The following is a 19,541-nucleotide window of genomic DNA, read 5'->3' on the forward strand; positions in this document are numbered from 1 at the left end:
AATATCATTGTGAAATTTCAGAATATCAGCAACAAAGAGAAAATACGAAAATCTTCAAGTGTGAATGAGAGGGAAAAGGGTCCTACATAGAAATGAGAATCAGAATAAATTGGATTTTTTTTATCAGCAACATTGGATGATAAAACACAGGGAACCATACTTTCAAAGTCCTACGGGAAGATTGTGTTCAACCTGGAATTATGTATCTTGCTAAAGTATCATTGAAAGCAATTATATGAATAAAATAAAATCATTTTCAGAAATGCAAGAAGTCAGAAAATCTACTTACCATACATCCTTTCTTAGAAAGCTAACTGTGGATGTGCTCCAGCAAAATACACTCAGAAATCAGGAAGAAATAAATCATGTGGTTCTAGATAATGAATTTAATTGAGAATTGAATTTTGTGCACCAGATTTAGAAAGTAACCAGTCTAAAGCAGGATGTCATAGTGCTCAAGGGGAGGGGTCTTAAATAGAAGGGGAGGCTTGATAAGATTGTCATGATAGAAAATAGGGAGGGGGACAAAATTAAGAGAGTAATTCTAGGAAAAATCAGACTGTTGAATATGAAAAAAGATGCTTTGGTAAAACAAAAACAAGAAAGGAGATATAATCAGAGTCTATGACTTTGTTATGCAGCAAACAACTTTTACATAGTCAATGGTTAAAAACCTGTATTACTGTTTGACTTTTAGATCAATCTATAATCAAAACACTGAAGACTTAACTACGATTATAAAAAGATTAACACTGACAACCTAGAAGTAAAAGTACAGAGGAGAGAGCCTGGGAGATCAAGATGCAGGAGGCTGAAAAGCTGAAGTGATACTAATATTCTCGTTACCATCTGGAAGTTAAGAGATATTATTTATATTTGAAAGATCAGAAAATGATTCTGTAGATGTAGTACCTAAAGGTACAAGGACAAGGTGTAGAAGAAAAATTACAAAGCAGGTCATTAGTATGGTGATCTAAAATGAGGAATGTATAGAAATTGTGGTACATCTCCTTCAGTCAATAAAATGGATGTTATTTAGATATAGGAAATTACTTGAGATATTTTTTAAAAAAAGCAGACTGCAAAATTTTATAAAATGTTCATCTAGTTATTTTTTGATCGGTGGCTTATGGGTCATTTTCTATACTTCATTCAACACATTTTCTGTAGTTCATCTATGTAGAAGGTGTGTTGGTTATCTACTGTGTTTTGGCACTGTGCTAGGGCTGTGAGTATTGAATATGGAAGTTTATAAAGACAATCAAGTCTCTGCCACACAGCTTATAGTCCAGAAAGGAAGACATACTTACCAGTAACTATTTAAAAATGTCAACTCTATGATGAAGGACATTCATGATGTTAGGAGAGCACTGAGCACAGATCCTAAGCCTAATTTAGGAATCTGAAAAAGATTCCTTCAACCAATAACTTTTATGTTTTAAATAAGAGAGATTATTTTCTTTTTTAAAGCAGAGATTCAAAATTGGAAGCATATTATTATCTCAATTACATAAATGTATGTGTCAGGAAAAATTCTCAAGGGACACAAAATATTAACTGAGATTATCTGTCAATTTTGGAATTGAGGAATCTTACATTCTTCTTTATATTTTCCTGATTTTTCCAAATTTCTACAAGGGATAAGTAGCTTTGATAATAGAAGTTATCATTAGTGGTAAAGCAGTTAGGTAGTTGTGCTATTTGAGATCCTTTCCCTAGTCCTACCTATGGAAGCTGAAGGCAGTTACTAAGATATCTGAAGCACAAACAGTTACCAAAACATCTGTCTACCCTAGACTTTTTAAAAGACTGTCATTGGAGATGGTAGATTCCTTTCAGTAAATGTTTCAGTTAGCAAACTTGGAGACTGTCTTTGTTTGCCATGAATTTTGCTAATAGTAGCACATGCTAGGATGTTCCTCAAAAGTGCAAGGAGATACAGATGCCAAGGATAAGCCCAGCAGTTCTATTATATCTGATATTTCTTTATTAATTGGGCTACTGTGCCATGTCTTTAAAAATTTAACTATATCCTATAGTATATTTTTACTGAAAAAATGTGGTTTAAAATGTAAAGTAATCACTATTTTTATGCCCATGTTCCTTGGCTTGTGTTTTTAGGTTCTAAAAACATTTAAATTGGTTCTCCAGTGACTAGTTACTCCTACATGTAGGATCAGATCTATCAGTGGTGATTTTTATGGACTTGGACATTCAGTTTACTGTACATATAAGTCCTCTGCATCATATTATTTCTCCAGTCACACATTTATATAATTATTTTGAGAACCACAGAACTCTGTATTTTATCCAAAGATCCCTTTTCTCCAACATGAACTAAGGTGGAAGATCAAACTAATGCATTGTAAATTGGCAATACATTTAAAAGCCTCACATTATAATACAAGATTCAGCTGAAAGGTAAATTGCAGTGTGTACACCCAGAGATTTAAGATGAAGTGCTGGGGCATCAGTATGCTAAGTCAATCTCTGTGGTCTCATGCCTTAGGAGATTTCTTAATAAAAGAAAGTTTAGGATTGGTGTGTGAATGTTTCACTTTATCTAACTTTATCTTCTCATGTCTATTTGTTTGTGTGTTTCCTAGAAAAGGGGGAGGTTCAAAAGGTATTGTTATGTTACAGAAATAGTACAGGCTGCTAGTCAAAAGAACTGGATTCTAATTCTAACTTTATCACTAACTAGGTAAGTCACCAGAGGTTATCTTTGGTTTTCATTTAAACGGAATGATCTCTTCAAGTCAGTGATTTGATGAGATCTTACTTTTGGATTAATCACTGAGTAAGGGCTGTTCTACCCAGTTCCTCCTCCTCTGGGATCCAGGCCTTTTGTCCTCACCCTATACAGAGCAACTCTGTCCCCACCAACTACCTACTCCAGGAAAATTTGACAGCAAGAATTCAACAGTGATGAGGGAGCTATACTAAAACATCCTTCATATGGCCCAAAGGAGAGAGATCTGAAGGGATGTAGGGTTAGTCAGAGTCCAAAATGTATATCTTCTCTGGAGGAACCTCTCAGGACTTCCCAGCTAAACTCATGGTCTTATCCTTTTCCTAGTTCTTTTTCTGTATCCATTTACCTGAATTTCCAAATCTACTTCTACCTCCAGATTGACCTCTAAGCTGATTCTGCCACTGGGGACAGTAAAGGGGTCATAAAGGAAATTAAACAAAAAGTTAAGTTCCACTCAAAGGGAAAAAAAAGCTCACAGTAACAAAAAACAAGGTTCTGTATGCCCCCATCAACATAAAACACTGCTTCCCTATAGAAGCTCAACCTTTTTCTATAATTCTCATTTTCCATTAACAACCTACGTATTTCCCAGAAGACACGTCTTTGTTCTCTTATATACATTTCATCTAAAAGTATGTTCCATAGCATAATGATCCAACTATAGGCTGAATTCTCTGGAAACTGCCAGCATTTCTCTTTCTACCTTCCTTTTGTTTGTAAGAGCAGTTGTGGATTAGTATAGACCCAAAATGGGAGTTGAAATATGTATTGCATCTTTTATCATGTAGCTACAAAAAAAGCAGCAGGGCTAACCAGAAATGAGCAACAGGAGATTTCTGATAAATAACTCATGGTTATCTAGAAACTGAATTAAATCACAGACACCAGAATTTGGAATTTCATTTTGAACTGCAAAATTAGAGGTAACGGCCTCCTACTTATATGATAGTGTCATATTTAATTTGAAATTTGAGTATGGTTTTACAAGCTTAGCATTACATTCTGTGGTAGCAGAGAGCATTTATGTATTTATCAGGTTTCCATGCATTTAAATTTGGAAAAAAAAGATGATTAAGAAAAAAACCAACAACAATCTGGGTGTCCCTGTTGGATATTATAATGGATGTTAATAGTATTTAGAAATAAAATGAATGAGATTACCTTTTTATGGGCTCAATATTCATCAGTGAAAAGTGCAGAAGATGAATTCAGCCCTATTATCAGGCAGCTTGAGCCTTTCCCAATATAAAACCGGAAGTTAGAATGAATGCTTCTTTCATTGGGTTTGCATCAGGTAGACCAAATGAAGATTGTATAACTCATACACCGCTCACAAATCCTTTCTCTAATTTGAGAATAAGAAAATCCATTATTAATTTTGGATTCTGACAGGAGAGACAAAGAGGGAGCAGTGAAGTTCTGGAGGAATTTAAAATCTCACTACATTCCCAACTGACCCTAGTTTGGGCCACTTCATTATGGAAAGCAGCTCCGGCCAATCATTTTTTTTTTAAACTTGAGCCTCATTTCAAGAGACTTATTGGTCTTGCTTCTGCAGACTCATAATTCCTTTGAAGAGAAAGCAGGTAGAGGCTTAAAAGCTAGATATCCCCACAATCCTATCTACTTGTTCATTATTCTTAACCAGGCAGAAAGTTGATGCAACACCTGTCTCTAGCAAAGGATTATTTTCAGATACAGAGGTGTTGCCAGAGACAACTGGTCAGAGAAGTTAGGAGGAAGAGGAAAGAGGAGGATCCAGATCCAACCCTTAGAACTGGTTGCTGCTTTCTCCATAGGACTGTGCATTGATAGACCTCCTGTCCCTCGCACTTTCTTTTTCCCCTCCCCTCTCATTCGATGTCCTTCTGACCCCGAATTCGACCTTTCATAGTAAGAGATCAGTATGTTTTCACACTTGGGAAATCTCATTCAAGAATTTTTGTCAATGGACAAGTCATAAGAAGCCCTTCCATTTTAGGGCTCATTGACGTCACCAAGGAGGCGATAAATATCTGTTGATATAATTGGATGTGAGATTCAGTGTTGAGATAGCAAAACTCTGCCCCTCGTTCTCTGGCAGGGCCCTATGATTTATGCAGGAGCAGAGGCAGCACGCAATCGAGCTGTCAAGAGAGCGTCAGCTTATTAGGCAAATGCTGCGTGGTTTCTGAAGAGGGTCGACGCTATAAAATCCCACTCCAGGCTCTGTTGTGGAGAAACTCAGAGCCCAAGTCCGTTGAGAGACTGAAGAGAAAGATAAGAGGGGAAGAAAAAGAGAGTGAGGACAGAAAGGCGAAGGGAAGAAAACCCCTGAAAAAGCCCCGCAGACGTCCCTCTGCAGAGAGGCGGCAGCGCCCCACTCACCTGCAGAAGCACCTCAGAAGGTAGGGAGTGCTTAGACGGAAACGCGCCTCCAACTTTGCATTGCCTAAACTGCCATGGTGTGCGCGGCGGAGCCGGGTGTCCCTTTGAGAGTATGTGTGTGAGTGTGAGTGTGTGTGCGCCTGTGTGTGTGCGTGTGTGTGTTTGCTGACTGTGCTTCAAGATTCCGGTAGTAGCCGGGATGTGTCAAAAGCAAACTTAGACGGCTGCTACCAACTACTCCTCGCTGGCCTTGTAGACGAGTCCCCGCCATCGATCTCGACCCCCGAGAGAAGGACGCAAGGGCTGGGATGGAGAAAAAGGAGGAGGAGGCAGCAGTTCTCAATTTGGAGGACAACGCTGAAAGATCCGGAGAGGGCGGGGGGTGGGGGGTGGGGGTGAGATCTAAAATTTGTAGATCTTCTCTAGAGTTCGGGGAATCGGTTTTGGGGATCATTAGAAAGGGGGCTCAGAGACCCTTCGAGGGTCTCGGAAGAAGGGTCACTCCAGCCCGACGAGGGGCTGAGCTTTAGTGCTGAGCCCTGTAGGCATCCCCTTTCCTGAAACCACCACCCGCCCCAGCTCACTCCAACTCTAGAAGTCCTAGTTGGAGAGCTTCAGCACCGCGGACAGTGCCTGCCTGAACCCCCGAGGCACGTCTGTGTGTATCGGGTAGAAAGACCCCAAGCGCACCTCCCATTTGAGCTAAACTCTGACCAACTCTTTCTTTCTCTCTTCTCTCATTCCTCTCTCCGCCCACCTCTGTGCCGCAGCGAGCGCCCCTACCATGCGGCTGCCGCTGCTCCTGTCCGCGGGCGTCTTGCTGGTGGCTCTCCTGCCCTGCCCGCCATGCAGGGCCCTCCTCAGCCGGGGGCCCATCCCAGGCGCCCGGCAGGCCCCGCAGCACCCCCAGCCCCTGGATTTCTTCCAGCTGCCGCAGCAACCCCAGCAGCCCCAACAGCCGCAGGCTCGGCCCGTCCTGCTCCGCATGGGGGAGGAATATTTCCTCCGCCTGGGTAACCTCAACAAGAGCCCCGCTGCTCCCCTCTTGCCCGCCTCTTCACCTGTCGCTGGCGGCAGCGGCAGCCGCCTTTCGCCGGACGAGGCGGCTGCCAACTTTTTCCGCGCTTTGCTGCAGCAGCTGCCGCTGCCCCGGCGCCCGCTCGACAGCCCCGCAGGTCCCGCCGAGCGCAGAGCCGAGAACGCCCTCGGCAGCCGCCAGGAGACACCGGAGAGGGAGAGGCGATCCGAGGAACCTCCCATCTCGCTGGATCTCACCTTCCACCTCTTAAGAGAAGTCTTGGAAATGGCCAGGGCTGAGCAGTTAGCGCAGCAAGCTCACAGCAACAGGAAACTGATGGAGATAATTGGGAAATAAAACGGTGCGTTTGGCCAAAAAGATGCAGCATTTAGCACACACACACAAAAAAAATGAAAAAAAAATTAATAAAGTATCCTGTATCATCGCATTGCTCTAATACCATTTGTTTATTTTTTTATAGCTTGAAGCCTAGCCGATATACAGCGAGAGAGCCTATACTCCTTAATTAGCATGCACAAACTGTATTCACGTGCAGTAACAGCAACAAAATGTTATTTGTATTGTCTACTCTGAGTTTCCATTTCCAGGTGTCTTTAATGGTGTTTAGAAAGTATAGAACCAGAAGGAAATGTTTTGAAGCAGACAGAAGTCACCCAATTTATTTTGTTGTGGTCTGAGCCAAAGAGAATGTCATTCTCTTGGGTGGGTGAAACAAAATCTGTAAGCTCTTTGAATCAACCTTTCCTTGTAAACGTTTCGGTAATAAAACATCTTTCCAATCCTTGGTCAATTTGGTTGTGTAAGAGAATGTTGAATATTTATATTTTTAATAAAAGCTGCAAAGATAATGGTGACTTTATTTTTCCTTTTCCATGTTCGTAGGAGTAAAGCTCTCAGCTACTGGCTTTCTTCACCCTGACTTCAGCACAAGAGAAAGCAAAACTCCTTGCATTAATTTCCTACTAAAAATGCAAACATACACCAGTGGCTTACACAGATACTGCAATTGCCTCTCTGTACGTCAGATTACACCTCTGAGGTTAAGTTAAAATAATTTGGGAAATTTCTTCCAACTTTACGACTTGATAATTCTATGAATAGGAGATCAATTCATAATGGAAATAATAATTAACCCTGATTAACTATAAAATGTTAAATAATTGTAGAGGACAGGGAAAGAGGAAAGGCAAAGAGGAGAGAGGTTTGCAAGGCATTCCTCCAAACTATAGGGCCAACACTGCTTGTTTTTTGTTTTTGTTATGAGAAAGACTCACTTTATCAAGCTACTATTTGGTACCAAAGATATACTTTTTCTATGCTATTTCAGTGCCCACTTTTAATAGGAGAAACTTGAAAGCTTCTCTACTTAAAGCAACGAATTTAATTGCTATAAAATGGCACTTGGGAAAATGTTTTAAATAAAAAATATTTTGACTTTAATAACTTCACAAATGCTCTTCTCATTTATGTCTATACCAATCCTCATCACTGTAATTCTTAAGAATATAAACTGTGCATTTTGAAAATGGAACAGGCACATCCAATTAGTTCTACAGTGCATTTATCTTTGGTAGTTGAGTTATAACTTAAAAAAAATTCAGTTGAATGTATAATAATCTGAAATTAATTTGGATGTATGAAGATGCTTCTTCCCTTGGGACCCTTTGAAGACACTTGACTAACATATTAATAGGATCACATGAAACACTGAATAAATCATTATAAGACTAAGTTGTTAAAAACAACATTTATTTAAGAGTTCATACAGAATAAAGTAATACTTTTGAAAGAGGCATTATGGTGGGACAAATAAATCAGGATTTAAGTATATATATATATGTATTTTAAATATGTATTGTGTATGTATAGATATTTAAATACACACAGTTATTCTATGGTTCACCAGGTTTTGTGCCTCAGTAGATACATAATAGACAGTTCCTGTTGGAAATTCTTTTTTAATTCAAATGCTTGATATCTGCACATCTAACTAAGTTGAGAAAAATTCACCAGAAATGTCTTAGGCCTTCAGCCTTCTGGACTAAGAAGTGTCACCAGAGCTAAGGAACATTTCTGGATATACCTCAGTGACATCTGTTATGGAAAAGAGGAAACCTTTGTAAAATGTTTCATATCTTTGGTCAATGATTTACCTTTTGTCCATATATTGATAAATCAGTCACTTCTGAATTAACACTGAATTTCACTGACCAACTGCAATGTTAAAGAAGAAGAAAGAGAGAGCTACTATATTATAACAAAAGCCAGTGCCTATTAGAGACAATAGTGTAGTGCACACTTTTTTTTACACTTGCCACTTGTTACAGACACACACATGTATCACACCTACATACTCTTCATAATGTTTCCCACACAATAAAAGATTTGCATAAGGTCAAGTTTCTTTTTTCCAATACTTTCAGCAACTGTTTTCTCAAAATTGTTTTCCCTCTGGAAAGTCATCTGGAATTAAAGGGTTTCTTCTTTTTTTTGCAGAAATCCTGTTCAGAGGTCCCTTTCATCACCTGCATCATATTAATTTCACCTAGGTTCCCTGCTGCTGGTGTGCACCTCAGCCAGGCAGACAAAGGGCAGCAGTTGGAATGAACATCATTCACTCAGGGAGTTCAACCAGGAAAAGGAGAAGACATGACGGGCTGGCTCAGAATCAGCTCCGTTCCCACTCCCTGAAGCTGCGGCCTGTACCTGGAGGGGAGGGTCCTCAAATCCAATCTGCAACAGAAGAAAATCTGGATCAGAGGAAGAAGAGCCTAGTCCTTTTGGGTTGGTCCAGTCACTTTTCTACTTGGGAGAAAGGATAATAATAATAATTATTATATAGAACATAATTATTATTAGGGATGGAAAGCAAGCTCAGGCTGTCTTGGCTACGGCCAAGAGCCATGAAAATAATTCACACTCATGATCCCAAAAGGGGCAGCAGTAATGCATGCAGTGGAAGGAAGTTCTTGGGAAAGGGTCCAGGCTATTTTTTTTAAGTTCACATATATATGATTTACTAAGCCAAAAGTGGCATTGAACTAATAGGAACTTGTGTTTAAAAAGTCCTCAGTGTACAACATGATGACTATAGTTAACACCGCTGTCTGACATATTTGAAAGTTGTTAAGGAGATCCTAAGAGTTTTCATCACAAGGGAAAAAAACACACTTTTTTCTTTTTGGCATCTATATGAATTGGTGGATGTTAACTAAACTTACTGTGGTCATCATTTCATAATATGTGTTAAGTCAAATCACTTACACTTTAAACTTATACAGTGCTGTATATTATATATTTATATGTAAATAGTATATTTTTTGCAAAGCGGCAAGCTTAGTTTTGAACAAATCGTGAATGAAAGGACTTTTTTTTTTCTCTAGGCAATAACATCTAATGACATCAAAATTTCTAAAGAGATATCTATTTTTTATATAGATAGCTCCATAAAAGGTATCTATCCTTTATAGATACCAGACAGATACCATTGTGATTTTGAGTAATTGACCAATCTAATATCATAAGTGAAATTAATTTTTATTGTTTTGAGTTGAAAAAAATGATGAAATGGGAGACAATCATACAGGAGTCTTGCTGAAATGCAATTTGATGTGTATACTCAGACTCCTTACATTTAAAGGTACTTTGACAAACACAGCTCTTCCTAGAGCTACGGAAGATGGCCTAACAAATTCTGATGACTTCACTGGTAAAATTATCCTGCTGGATTAGAATGGCACTGATTTCAAAGCAATGAGGTAGGCACATGCATTCAATGCAGAAGCCCGGGGTGATTTTGTGAAGCTGCTGCATGAATGGACGATAGAAAGCTGACATGACAAAGCAGAATTTTGGTAAGTATGCTGTGTTGTTGCCACTTAAAATAGTTTAGAGTGAAAATGAGTGCTTTTCCTGCACCTTCCCAGATTTTACCATAAATATGTGTTTTAGGGTAATGTTTCAAGTTCAGTAAAATTGTCCCAAGTCTTTATGGTTCGGGGATTTTCCTTCCACCTGCCATGTTGTTCCTTAATAGAAAGTTTAGAAAGGCCATGAAATCATACTCAGTTACAGTAGAATAAAATCAAAGCAAGTAGTTTTCCATGAAGGAATAGTTGAGACATCAAGTGAAATTGGGCTTTTTTTTTTTTAAAGGCTACTATTATGCTATTAGATTCTATTTGGTAATGGGTTAGATACCTCTGTGTCCTTGAAGTTGATGTGGAAAAAACAACCTGACAGAACCCTGTGCCCTTTTATGGACATCAAACTATTTTCTTCCCCACTGTAGTCACCTTACTCTAACTAATCCTAAAAACAAAACAAAACAAACAAACAACAAAAAAAAAAGAAACCAAAATAAAACAAAATAAAAAACCACCAAATAAACCCCCAATCCAAGTGATCTGGGCATATCAGTGAGCTGTGGAAGACCTTTTTCTAACCACAATTTTATAGAAGTGAATACTGAATTCTGCCTAAAAATACAGACCACGAGTGTGCATTTTGTAGCCTCTTTTTCTTGAAAGCAGACCCTAATCTAGAGGAATCTTCCATGACAGCTGTTCTGAACTATGTAAAGGGCAAAACTAGTAGCGTAAGGTATTTTCTGTAGAGGGATATAATCTTTGCAAAACTGCTGGTGGCTAACAAACCATTTGATACTGCCTTTGGGATTTGTATATATTTTTGTGCTTTTCTGTACTTGAGAAGAAAATCTGTCTTCCATTGAAAAAGTTCTAGCTGTTAGGACCTTGACAGCTTTCAAAACTTGCTATCAAGTAGTTTAGGTTGCTCCTTTAACATTCCTTGTGTTTTCGTGCAGTTATTAGATTTCCTTCTAAATGATATGGACAGATGCTGTCTTTCAGAGAAGAAAAGCCAGTGTCTGAGTGGTTGCCAAGAGCAGAGATTTATCCTGAGTATTTTCAGGTGGCTACACCATCTTCTTGGTCTTGTTTATGTAAAATTGGGGACCCACCAACCATCTCAGCAAAGATGTTTTATGCCAAGACGTTGAGCCTGGCATAGAATCCTAGACTAGCCACTTACTAAGCTGTATGACTTGGATAAGTCAGTTAACCTCTGACTTAAAAAACTAAGGTTTTTCTTTTTGTAAAAAGAGATGAGACCCTATCTCACAAGGCTGTTGTAAGTACTGAATAAATAAAGTAATACATCTAAAGCACTTTGCACATGCCTCACTTACATTAAGTGTTTTTAAAATGTGCATTTCCTCCTTCCCTCTTCACCCCTTCCTTCTCCTCCTTCTTTCTTTCCTTTCTTATGTTAGTGAAGAGGCTCCCCTACCATGCAGAATCGCCTGGGGACAGCCAATGAGGAACTATATACAAGAGCGGTGACCCCCCCGCTGTGAGGAAAAATGATTATATTTGCAATCATCTTGTCAGAATTGGTTATTATAGGATTTAATTCCTGTGGCATACTGTAATCATGATTATCCATGATCTATCCAGTGTATCTCCAAGTAGCCCAACTTTATATATGGCTCTTTCCTAAAGGAAGAATGAGTTAAAGATTTAGAAACCTCATCTCTATATGAATACAGCCCACTAAATCATAAGCAGACCTTTTTCCTATAGCTGTCCTCAAATAGAATTGTATATATGTATTCCTTTAGGTAGTTTTCCAAATGCTCCTCTATCACAGGAAATGCTATTTCTTGGGAATTCAGGTGTTCCATGGAGCTGAACAAAGGATAGAACATGACAAGCACTGAAATTCCCTACCTGCTTTTGTGTTTGTCCTGCATTTCAATCTACTTTGAGATGTATAAAAAGATGAAGAAAGGATTATTAGTCCCTTATTACACTAAATTTTACACATTTTTCTCCAGTAACCAAACTTACAACCATCACCTACCACTCTGCTGTATCACTATGGGGCTTCAGATTATTTGAGAAATGAATTTTAGGCATAAAATAAAAGCAGGAAATGGATTAGGGGGGCAGCCTTTTCCCTGTTTCAACTGCGAGATACAGTTCAGTCAAGAGCCACAAAAGACTGTAGAGGGGAGTGATATACATTTGCTTAGGAGGAAGGCTATCTTCTTAGATGAACTTGACCAGGAATGCCAGGTATTCATGAATCAGATCCACGCAGAAATAAAATACTTTACTTAGATTTTTTCCCTGTTACTATCAAATTTTTTTTTGAGAAGAAAAAAATTAATGTCAGATTATGATACAAGGTTCTTACTCCATCAAAGAGTAGGGTGATGAGAGGTTTTTCCATCCAAAGCTTCATAATGTGTTGGCATCATCCTTATCAAGTGAGGTCATCTAGAATCATTGCTTATTGATGGGGATCAAGGAGCATGCATTATTCCAGAAGCCTGTGGACATCTGTCTCTGTGCACAGGACCGTTCCAGGTTATGGACTGTGTTTACTTGGTCTGAACTGTGTGGCTTGAGTGGTATCTTGATACAAACTTGAATTAGTTGCAACATTAAAAAATCAGGTGCAAGGATGTGGAGAAAGAGAAGCCCTTGTGCGCTGTTGGTAGGAATGTAAAATGGTGCAGCTGGTATGGAAAACAGTGGGGCACTGCCTCAAAAAATTAAACATAGAATTACCATATAAGCCAGCAAGTCCACCTTTGGGCATATCTCCAAAAGAGTTGAAAGCAGGGACTCATATATGCACACCTATGTTCACAGGAGCACTATTCACAACAGCCAAGAGTGGAAGCAACCCAAGTGTTCATCAATGGATGGACTGGATAACTAAAATGTAGCATATACATATAATAGGATATTATTCAGCTTCATAAAGGAAGAAAATTCTGACACATGCTACAACATGGATGAACCTTGAGGACATTATGCTAAGTGAAATAAACCGGTCACAAAATGACAAATATTCTGTGATTCCACTTACAGAATACAAGAAGTATCTAGAGTAGTCAGACTCATAGAAACACAAAGTAGGATGGAGGTTGCCAGGGACTGGGGGAAGGGGTAGAATGGGGAGTTGTTTTTTAATGGATACAGAGTTTCAGTTTTGCCAGATTAAAAATTCTGGAGATTGGTTGTGCAACAATGTGAATATACTAAGACTACTGAACTGTATGCTCAGAAATGGTTAAGATGGTAATTTTTATGTTATGTGGGTTTTACCACAATTAGAAATTAAGAAAAAAAATAGGAGACTTCGCATTAAAATCTGGATATGTGGGTTCTCTTGTCAAAGCAGAAATACAGCAGTCCAGCACCTGCATGGAGAACCCCCACTCTCTGTCCCCTTGGATTGGGTATGCTCTCTCTCTCTCTCTCTCCTGATTTCCATCATGCTCACTACTCCCTTTTGCCTCCTTTGCTGCAAGGCTGGTTTCAGTGCCCCCCCCCCCTTTTTTTTGTGCTTATATAGTTGCTATGCTCAGATTAAAGAGGAAGGCAAATTAAATCTTGCATTTATGCTTTTATTAACATTTTTCTTTTACCTGGCTTGCTTTTGCATTAATGTTACCTTTGTGGTCTCTAAAGACACATAAACCTGTTGCTCTTAACCGAAGGCTAGTTTTTAGTAGGAAAGCGTCAATGAAAAGAGCATGAAATGCTCAATGGAGTCTTTGGCTTGATTTTTTTTTTTTTTGAAAATTTTATTTATTTGACAGCACAAGTAGGCAGAGCCATAGGCAGAGGAAGAAGGAGAAGCAGGCTCCCTACTGAGCAGAGAGCCCCATGAGGGGCTTAATCCCAGGACCCCAGGATCATAACCTGAGCCCTAACCCAGTGTGACTCCCAGGTGCCTCTCTTTGGCTTGATTTTCATGCTAAACGTGATTTTTTTTCTTTTTTTAAGCCAGCATGCTTCTTGTAGCAAGATTCTTGACAAAGCATGAAACTGCCTTCAGTGCTCAACTGAAGCCAGATGTGTCTGTCCCTGGGCACTTAGCAGAGGGGATCTAACTGGTGCAGTTTAGTGAAATGCTCTTATCCTAGCATGGAGGCAACAGCAGCAGCCCCTTTACCGAAATACATCCTGTACCACATGACCCACTGGACCCAAACCACACAGATGCGTTCCTGATAGTCACTCTCGCACAAGTCTGGGTTCACATTTAAGAGGGAAAATATTTTTTTTAGCTGGCCCAAGTGAAAAGCTGGGCTCTCAGGCTGCCCTCAGGCTCCTTCAAGGCTGCCCAGAGACTCCAGGAGGTGCCTGCATCTGCTTTTCCCCAAATGATCATTCTTTCTACCACTGATGATCCTGGTCTGTTATTTACCTGCCTGTGTTCCATTTCCTCACCTTGTCCAGGTTATAGTAAGGTATCTGATCAACTGAATGACGACTGAGACATTAATGGATGCTGATGGCTTAATGTACACCCCTGCCACATAGCATGGGAATGTCCATGTCTTATCCTGAGGGACAACTATGGTGAACATGGGGGCCATTGTGTCAGACCATTGAAGGGATGTTGGGGTCAGGGAGAAAATTTGTGTCCAAGCCCCAACCCTTGGGCTTCCATCACCTCTCTGCTGCTGTGTATGCCAATCACAAATTCAACCTGAAAGAAGGATCTGGTTATTCCCACCTGTTAAATGCCAGTCCTCCTTGGCCAATTCAAAAGGACCCTTACCCATCTATAATGAAATCCATTTGCCTTAAAGGAATGTGGATAGAAGGGATAAGGCTAGACTTGAGGCTGCTGAGTGGGCAACCACCCTGTTTTTACTCTGAACCTGCTAGGCTGGGTCAGAGAATCAAGGTCAGAGGCTGGGAACAGGTATGAGTAGAATTGCTGGGGTCATGCCTAGAATGTTTAGTCAGAAAGACTAAACTCAAGCACTGGCCTGCTCCTTGCTTAGCATTCCTGAACTGTAGGCCCTTGGATAGCTTAAGCATTATGGATTCCAGACTGGAAAAGAGAATACGTCCAAGAACGTGAACCATGCATCAGTTTCTGAGGTATAACTAGGATGTGGTCTGTAATTCACAGCCAAGGGTCTAAGCCCTGGAAATTCTGCTGGGCAGGTCTTCTACCGCGGGTATTTCTTTCACAGGAATACAGATGTTTCTGCTTGGTGGTGGAGCAACTGAGATGCATTAGGAAGCACAGAGGTGTGTAAATATAGCACACTCTCTGTGAATGCTACAGGAAGAAGAAAATAGGTACACTCCAAAAGAGCTATAGAAGGAAAACACCCACCAAAAGCATTTTTCTTGGGAGGATTTGCAGCTGTACACACTAAGTAAAGGAATGGGTGATGGGTGAGCCTGGGTGGCTCAGCTGGTTAAGGTTCCAACTCGATTTCAGCTCAGGTCATGATCTTGGGGCCCGGGAATCTGGCCCCATGGGTGTCTTTGGACCCTGCACTTTAGGGGGCTGTCTGCTGGAAAGTCTCTTTCCCTCTCCCTCTGTCCTTCCCCACCACACTCCTTCTCTCTTTCTCACTCTGTAAAACAAATCTTTTTTAAAAAGAAAAAGAAGTGGGTGAAGGGGTTTGATTTGGGAGCTTTGCTCCTTGTTAAGGGAAGACCAGAAATCAGAGTAATTTCCTCAGACCTATGAAACAAGAAAAAACTAAATTTACCACTTTTTCTTAACCCAGAGTAAGATTTATGGTGTGTACTGTTTTGTTTTAAACATGGTATTTAGGCATTGATGGGGTCGGGGTGGGGAGCAGGAAGAAGCTAAAACGTTGGTATCACAACCTGACAAACAAAAACCAGCCTTCTCTGATGTGGACCTGATGATTGTGTGTTCAACTGTAGAGTCTGTGTTCTCACCCACCCTGAAAGAAGTACTGAATTACAAAGAACTGCTCATTTGATCATTAATTCCTCCCAGACGGGAGCTTCTCCGCCTTGTGTTAGGCAAATAGGCCAAACAGGTCCTCTTCTAGAGTCTTGGGAGGCTGATGGTATTACCATCAGCCTCAGGCTCAAGGAGGCTAGGACTTTGCTCAAAGTAACGCTAATGAGAGTGCAGAGAGAGATAAGAGTGACCACAAATCCAAAGAGAAAAGCAGCTGCTGTTGAGCGTGTGAGACTCACGGGAAGGGCCAGTTCCAGCGCTGGAAGTCAGATTGGGAGAGGCAGGTTGGTCAGCAGTGTGGGGTGTAACGAAGAACGAGGGTACACCGCCATTGCAACGGTTAGCCACACGCCTGCGAGCAGCGAGGCCTAAAAACGACCTCTCTGCCCCGTGAGTCCGTGCCAGTGCATCAAGAGCTGGGACTCAAAGCAGGGGAGCCCCTATTTTGGCTTAGTCGTCAACCCATGTAAAGTGGGGATTCACTCACTTTTCCTACACGCGAGCTTGGCGGAGGGTATATTGCACGCTAACAGCTCACACTCCGTGGCGGGGCAAGGTGGGGCGGGGCAAGGTGGGGCGGGGCAAGGTGGGGCGGGGCAAGATGGGGCGGGGCAAGGGATCACTGGGCTCTAAGCTCCCGCCTCCTGTAAAATGTGCAAGTCTAACGATTCCTCCTGGACAGGGTTGTTTTGAACTTTGAACGAGAGAACGTCTGTGAAAGACTTTGTAAATGACAAAGCAAGGGACACACAGTAGTGACAGCCCTGTCACGCAGCATCGGTTTTTCAGATGCATCAACGTGGTGATGGATTAATTCTTTGTGGATGGCAGTGGGAGAAAAGAAATCCCCAGTATGTGCAATACTAGCAAGGGTCTTGGGTTAAATTAGAATAATAAACAGTTTTAAGACACTGGAAGCAAAATTCAACTAGCTGTAAGAACTCCCCCAGAGAGCTCTCCCTGGAGGCTGCATTAATGTTTTCACGGAATTGTAGGGCTGTAGGCACAGGTTGCCAGGGGAAATGAGTTCATTATACTGCTTACACACAACATGTATTTCCCTCTTTCAAATGGATACATCCATTTTAGCTTCCTGTTAAAATAACCTTTACCAAGGATGCTATTTGATCCTGAGAAATAGAGCCTGCAATTTTAGTATAGACATTTTTTGTCCTTTTAGAAAATCCCCCAACTTGACAGTAATTAGGAAGTCACTTTCCCAACAGGAAAAAAAAAAAAAAAAAAAAAAAAAGCCGGAAAAATAATTGCAATTGAAGAATACAAATGAAAAAGCATTAATAATGTTAATGTAATGGTCTCATTAAAACTTCCTTAAGAAAAAGCTTACTCTCTCCTATAATTTTTTTCTATGTAAAATGGACTGCATTTTATTATCATAACTTCTTATAACTGCTAGAGTTATTAAGTCCTGAGGGCCAGTCCTGAGCCCTGATCAATTTTCTCTCTATTTTTACCAAGCTTAAATTCCAGCACAGGCAGGGTGCTGGCATATCAGCATTTTGTAAGCTTGAATCTCCTAATTTGTTTTAAAAAAAAAAAAAAACCCACAAGCCAGTTGCTCTCAGTAGGGATTTCTGTCTGAAAATAATTTGACACCCTGAATCCCTCAATTAAATTTAGAGAACATAGTTAAATTTTCATTCATTTCAGTTTGTTTTGGAAAATTAAATAGATCATTTCAAAGAACATGGGGCCTGTAGTCACACTCATGGGAAATCATGTTCTTGGTCTCCTGCTTAATTTTTTAAAATGTTCTGTAATACCTTGGGAGATTAAATTCACTTGGAAAAGCAGTTTTCCAGCCCTCTAGCGACCAACATCTCTCACCTCTCAGTCTTCAGGTGGCAACTAGAATTAATATTTGCCCTAAATCAGAATCAATGGTTTGGTCTTAAAGATCATTTGCATGAAAATGATTTTATCTTTTTGTATGTGACAGCTGTGGAGACCCAGGATTCCACATGGTGCTTTTCCTTGGAACTTTGGCCTAATGTTCATCTTGGTTTAGGAAGATATGAATATCTTCTAGGAGACCAAATCTTGGAATGATGAGAAATTTGATAAGGTCTCAGATCTGAGGACACATACATTGGTTTCTGAGAACCTAGGAGATAAACCCTTCAAGAAGGGAAAAGACTCTGCGAGCCCCTACTTGTTAAACCATAGGCTTCCTTCCTGCCTGCCTGCCTGCCTTTCTTCCTCTTTCTTTTTTCTCCCTCCTTTCCCCTCCACCATTATCTCTCTCTGTCTCTCATGAAATGTTGTTTTTTTTGTTTGGTTGGGTTTTTTTTTTTTTCCTCTGGGAGCACCTTTGTAATCTCACAAGGTAATATTTATAGTGCCTGGACTGGGGACTAAGATGGTATGGACTGATTTTCCTTGGTGTCACTTGCCCACTGGCATTGACTTCCATACATCCCTTTTGCTATTTTAAAGTAAAGAGCTCAAAGGTGTAGGGGACCAATGTGGTTCCTAGGTTCTGTGTCTGAACTCATGATATGCTAGATAGGAAGAATTTGGAAACACTTGAGACAGTTGAAAGGACCATGCACTTCTGCCTGCCAATACTTGGGTTGGGAATCTCAGATCTTCTTAGCCAAGAAGGCAGCTTGGTGCTGGAAGTCTCTGGCCCATGATAGGGTAGCCTCTGTCAATAATGTGAAAACTGGTTTAGATAATACAAGGAGTGAATTAGGGCCTAAGTGTATCATGAAAATATACAGAGACATTTGCTTATACAGCTAATTACATCAGAACTAAAAATAGGGCACCACAGCCCAGTGACAACCAGTCATTGAATCATAAAGTTCAGCCTAGTCACTTAAAAGCATTAGATATGTCAGCTATTTCAGTTCCTGAAATGCTTGGCCCTGTACATTGCTAGGGGCAGAAGGGGAGACGGGATTGTTGGATTGGGGCTATGAGGCCTATTGCCAGACACTTGCTACACCTTAAGGATTGTCAGCATCATTCTCCCCTAGCCTCTCCCCACCTGCCTTCTAACTTTGCTAAGTTACTTTAAAAGATAGTATATGTATATGAGGACCCTCATACCCATTAAAGCAGGCAGATGCACACGAAAAAGAGAGATAGAAAACAATTTTGTTTTGCTTAACACTTATCTTGGGATAAATTCTTCAAGACAATGGAACAATGCTAAATATAAATGCACCTAAACAGAGTTTCAAATGCATGAGGTAAAAGTAATAGAATTGTGAGAATAAATACACAAACCACCAGTTATAATCAGAGATCTCAAACTTCTTCTCTCAGCAATTGATAACACAAGTCAACAGAAAATCAGTAAGGATATTATAGACTTGAAAAACATTATCAATTAGGGTGCCTGGGTGGCTCAGTGGGTTAAGCCTCTGCTTTCGGCTCAGGTTATGATCTCAGGGTCCTGGGATCAAGCCCCAAATCGGGCTCTCTGCTCAGTGGGGAGCCTGCTTCCCCCTCTCTCTCTGCCTGCCTCTCTGCCTACTTGTGATCTCTTTCTCTTTGTCAAATGAATAAATTTTTTTAAAAATTCTTAAAAAAAAAAAAAAAGAAAAACACTATCAATTAACTGACCTA

The 19,541-nt window shown here is 40.4% G+C and overlaps 2 protein-coding genes across 7 annotated transcripts in view; one reads left to right on the forward strand and one right to left on the reverse strand.

Moving 5' to 3' along the window:
* The first annotated feature begins 4,448 nt into the window (after window positions 1-4,448).
* Window positions 4,449-6,999, forward strand: CRH (corticotropin releasing hormone). The gene is made up of 2 exons (XM_059166332.1): window positions 4,449-5,142; window positions 5,893-6,999. Exon 2 carries the CDS (start codon window positions 5,907-5,909, stop codon window positions 6,495-6,497), a length of 591 nt encoding a protein of 196 aa, XP_059022315.1. The 5' UTR covers window positions 4,449-5,142; window positions 5,893-5,906; the 3' UTR covers window positions 6,498-6,999.
* A 6-nt stretch (window positions 7,000-7,005) lies between these two features.
* Window positions 7,006-19,541, reverse strand: part of TRIM55 (tripartite motif containing 55) — a 55,324-nt gene continuing 42,788 nt past the window's right edge. For 5 of the 6 annotated variants that reach the window (XM_059166326.1, XM_059166327.1, XM_059166330.1 and 2 more), the window contains one exon: window positions 7,006-8,894. In XM_059166326.1, coding sequence (XP_059022309.1) covers window positions 8,772-8,894 — 123 coding nt within the window. In that variant the 3' untranslated portion in view covers window positions 7,006-8,771. Of the gene's footprint in view, window positions 8,895-10,094; window positions 10,190-19,541 lie in introns of all 6 variants that reach the window. The other variant, XM_059166328.1, reaches the window with a different exon arrangement.

Source organism: Mustela lutreola, chromosome 3, assembly GCF_030435805.1.
Source record: "Mustela lutreola isolate mMusLut2 chromosome 3, mMusLut2.pri, whole genome shotgun sequence".
Lineage (NCBI taxonomy): Eukaryota > Metazoa > Chordata > Mammalia > Carnivora > Mustelidae > Mustela > Mustela lutreola.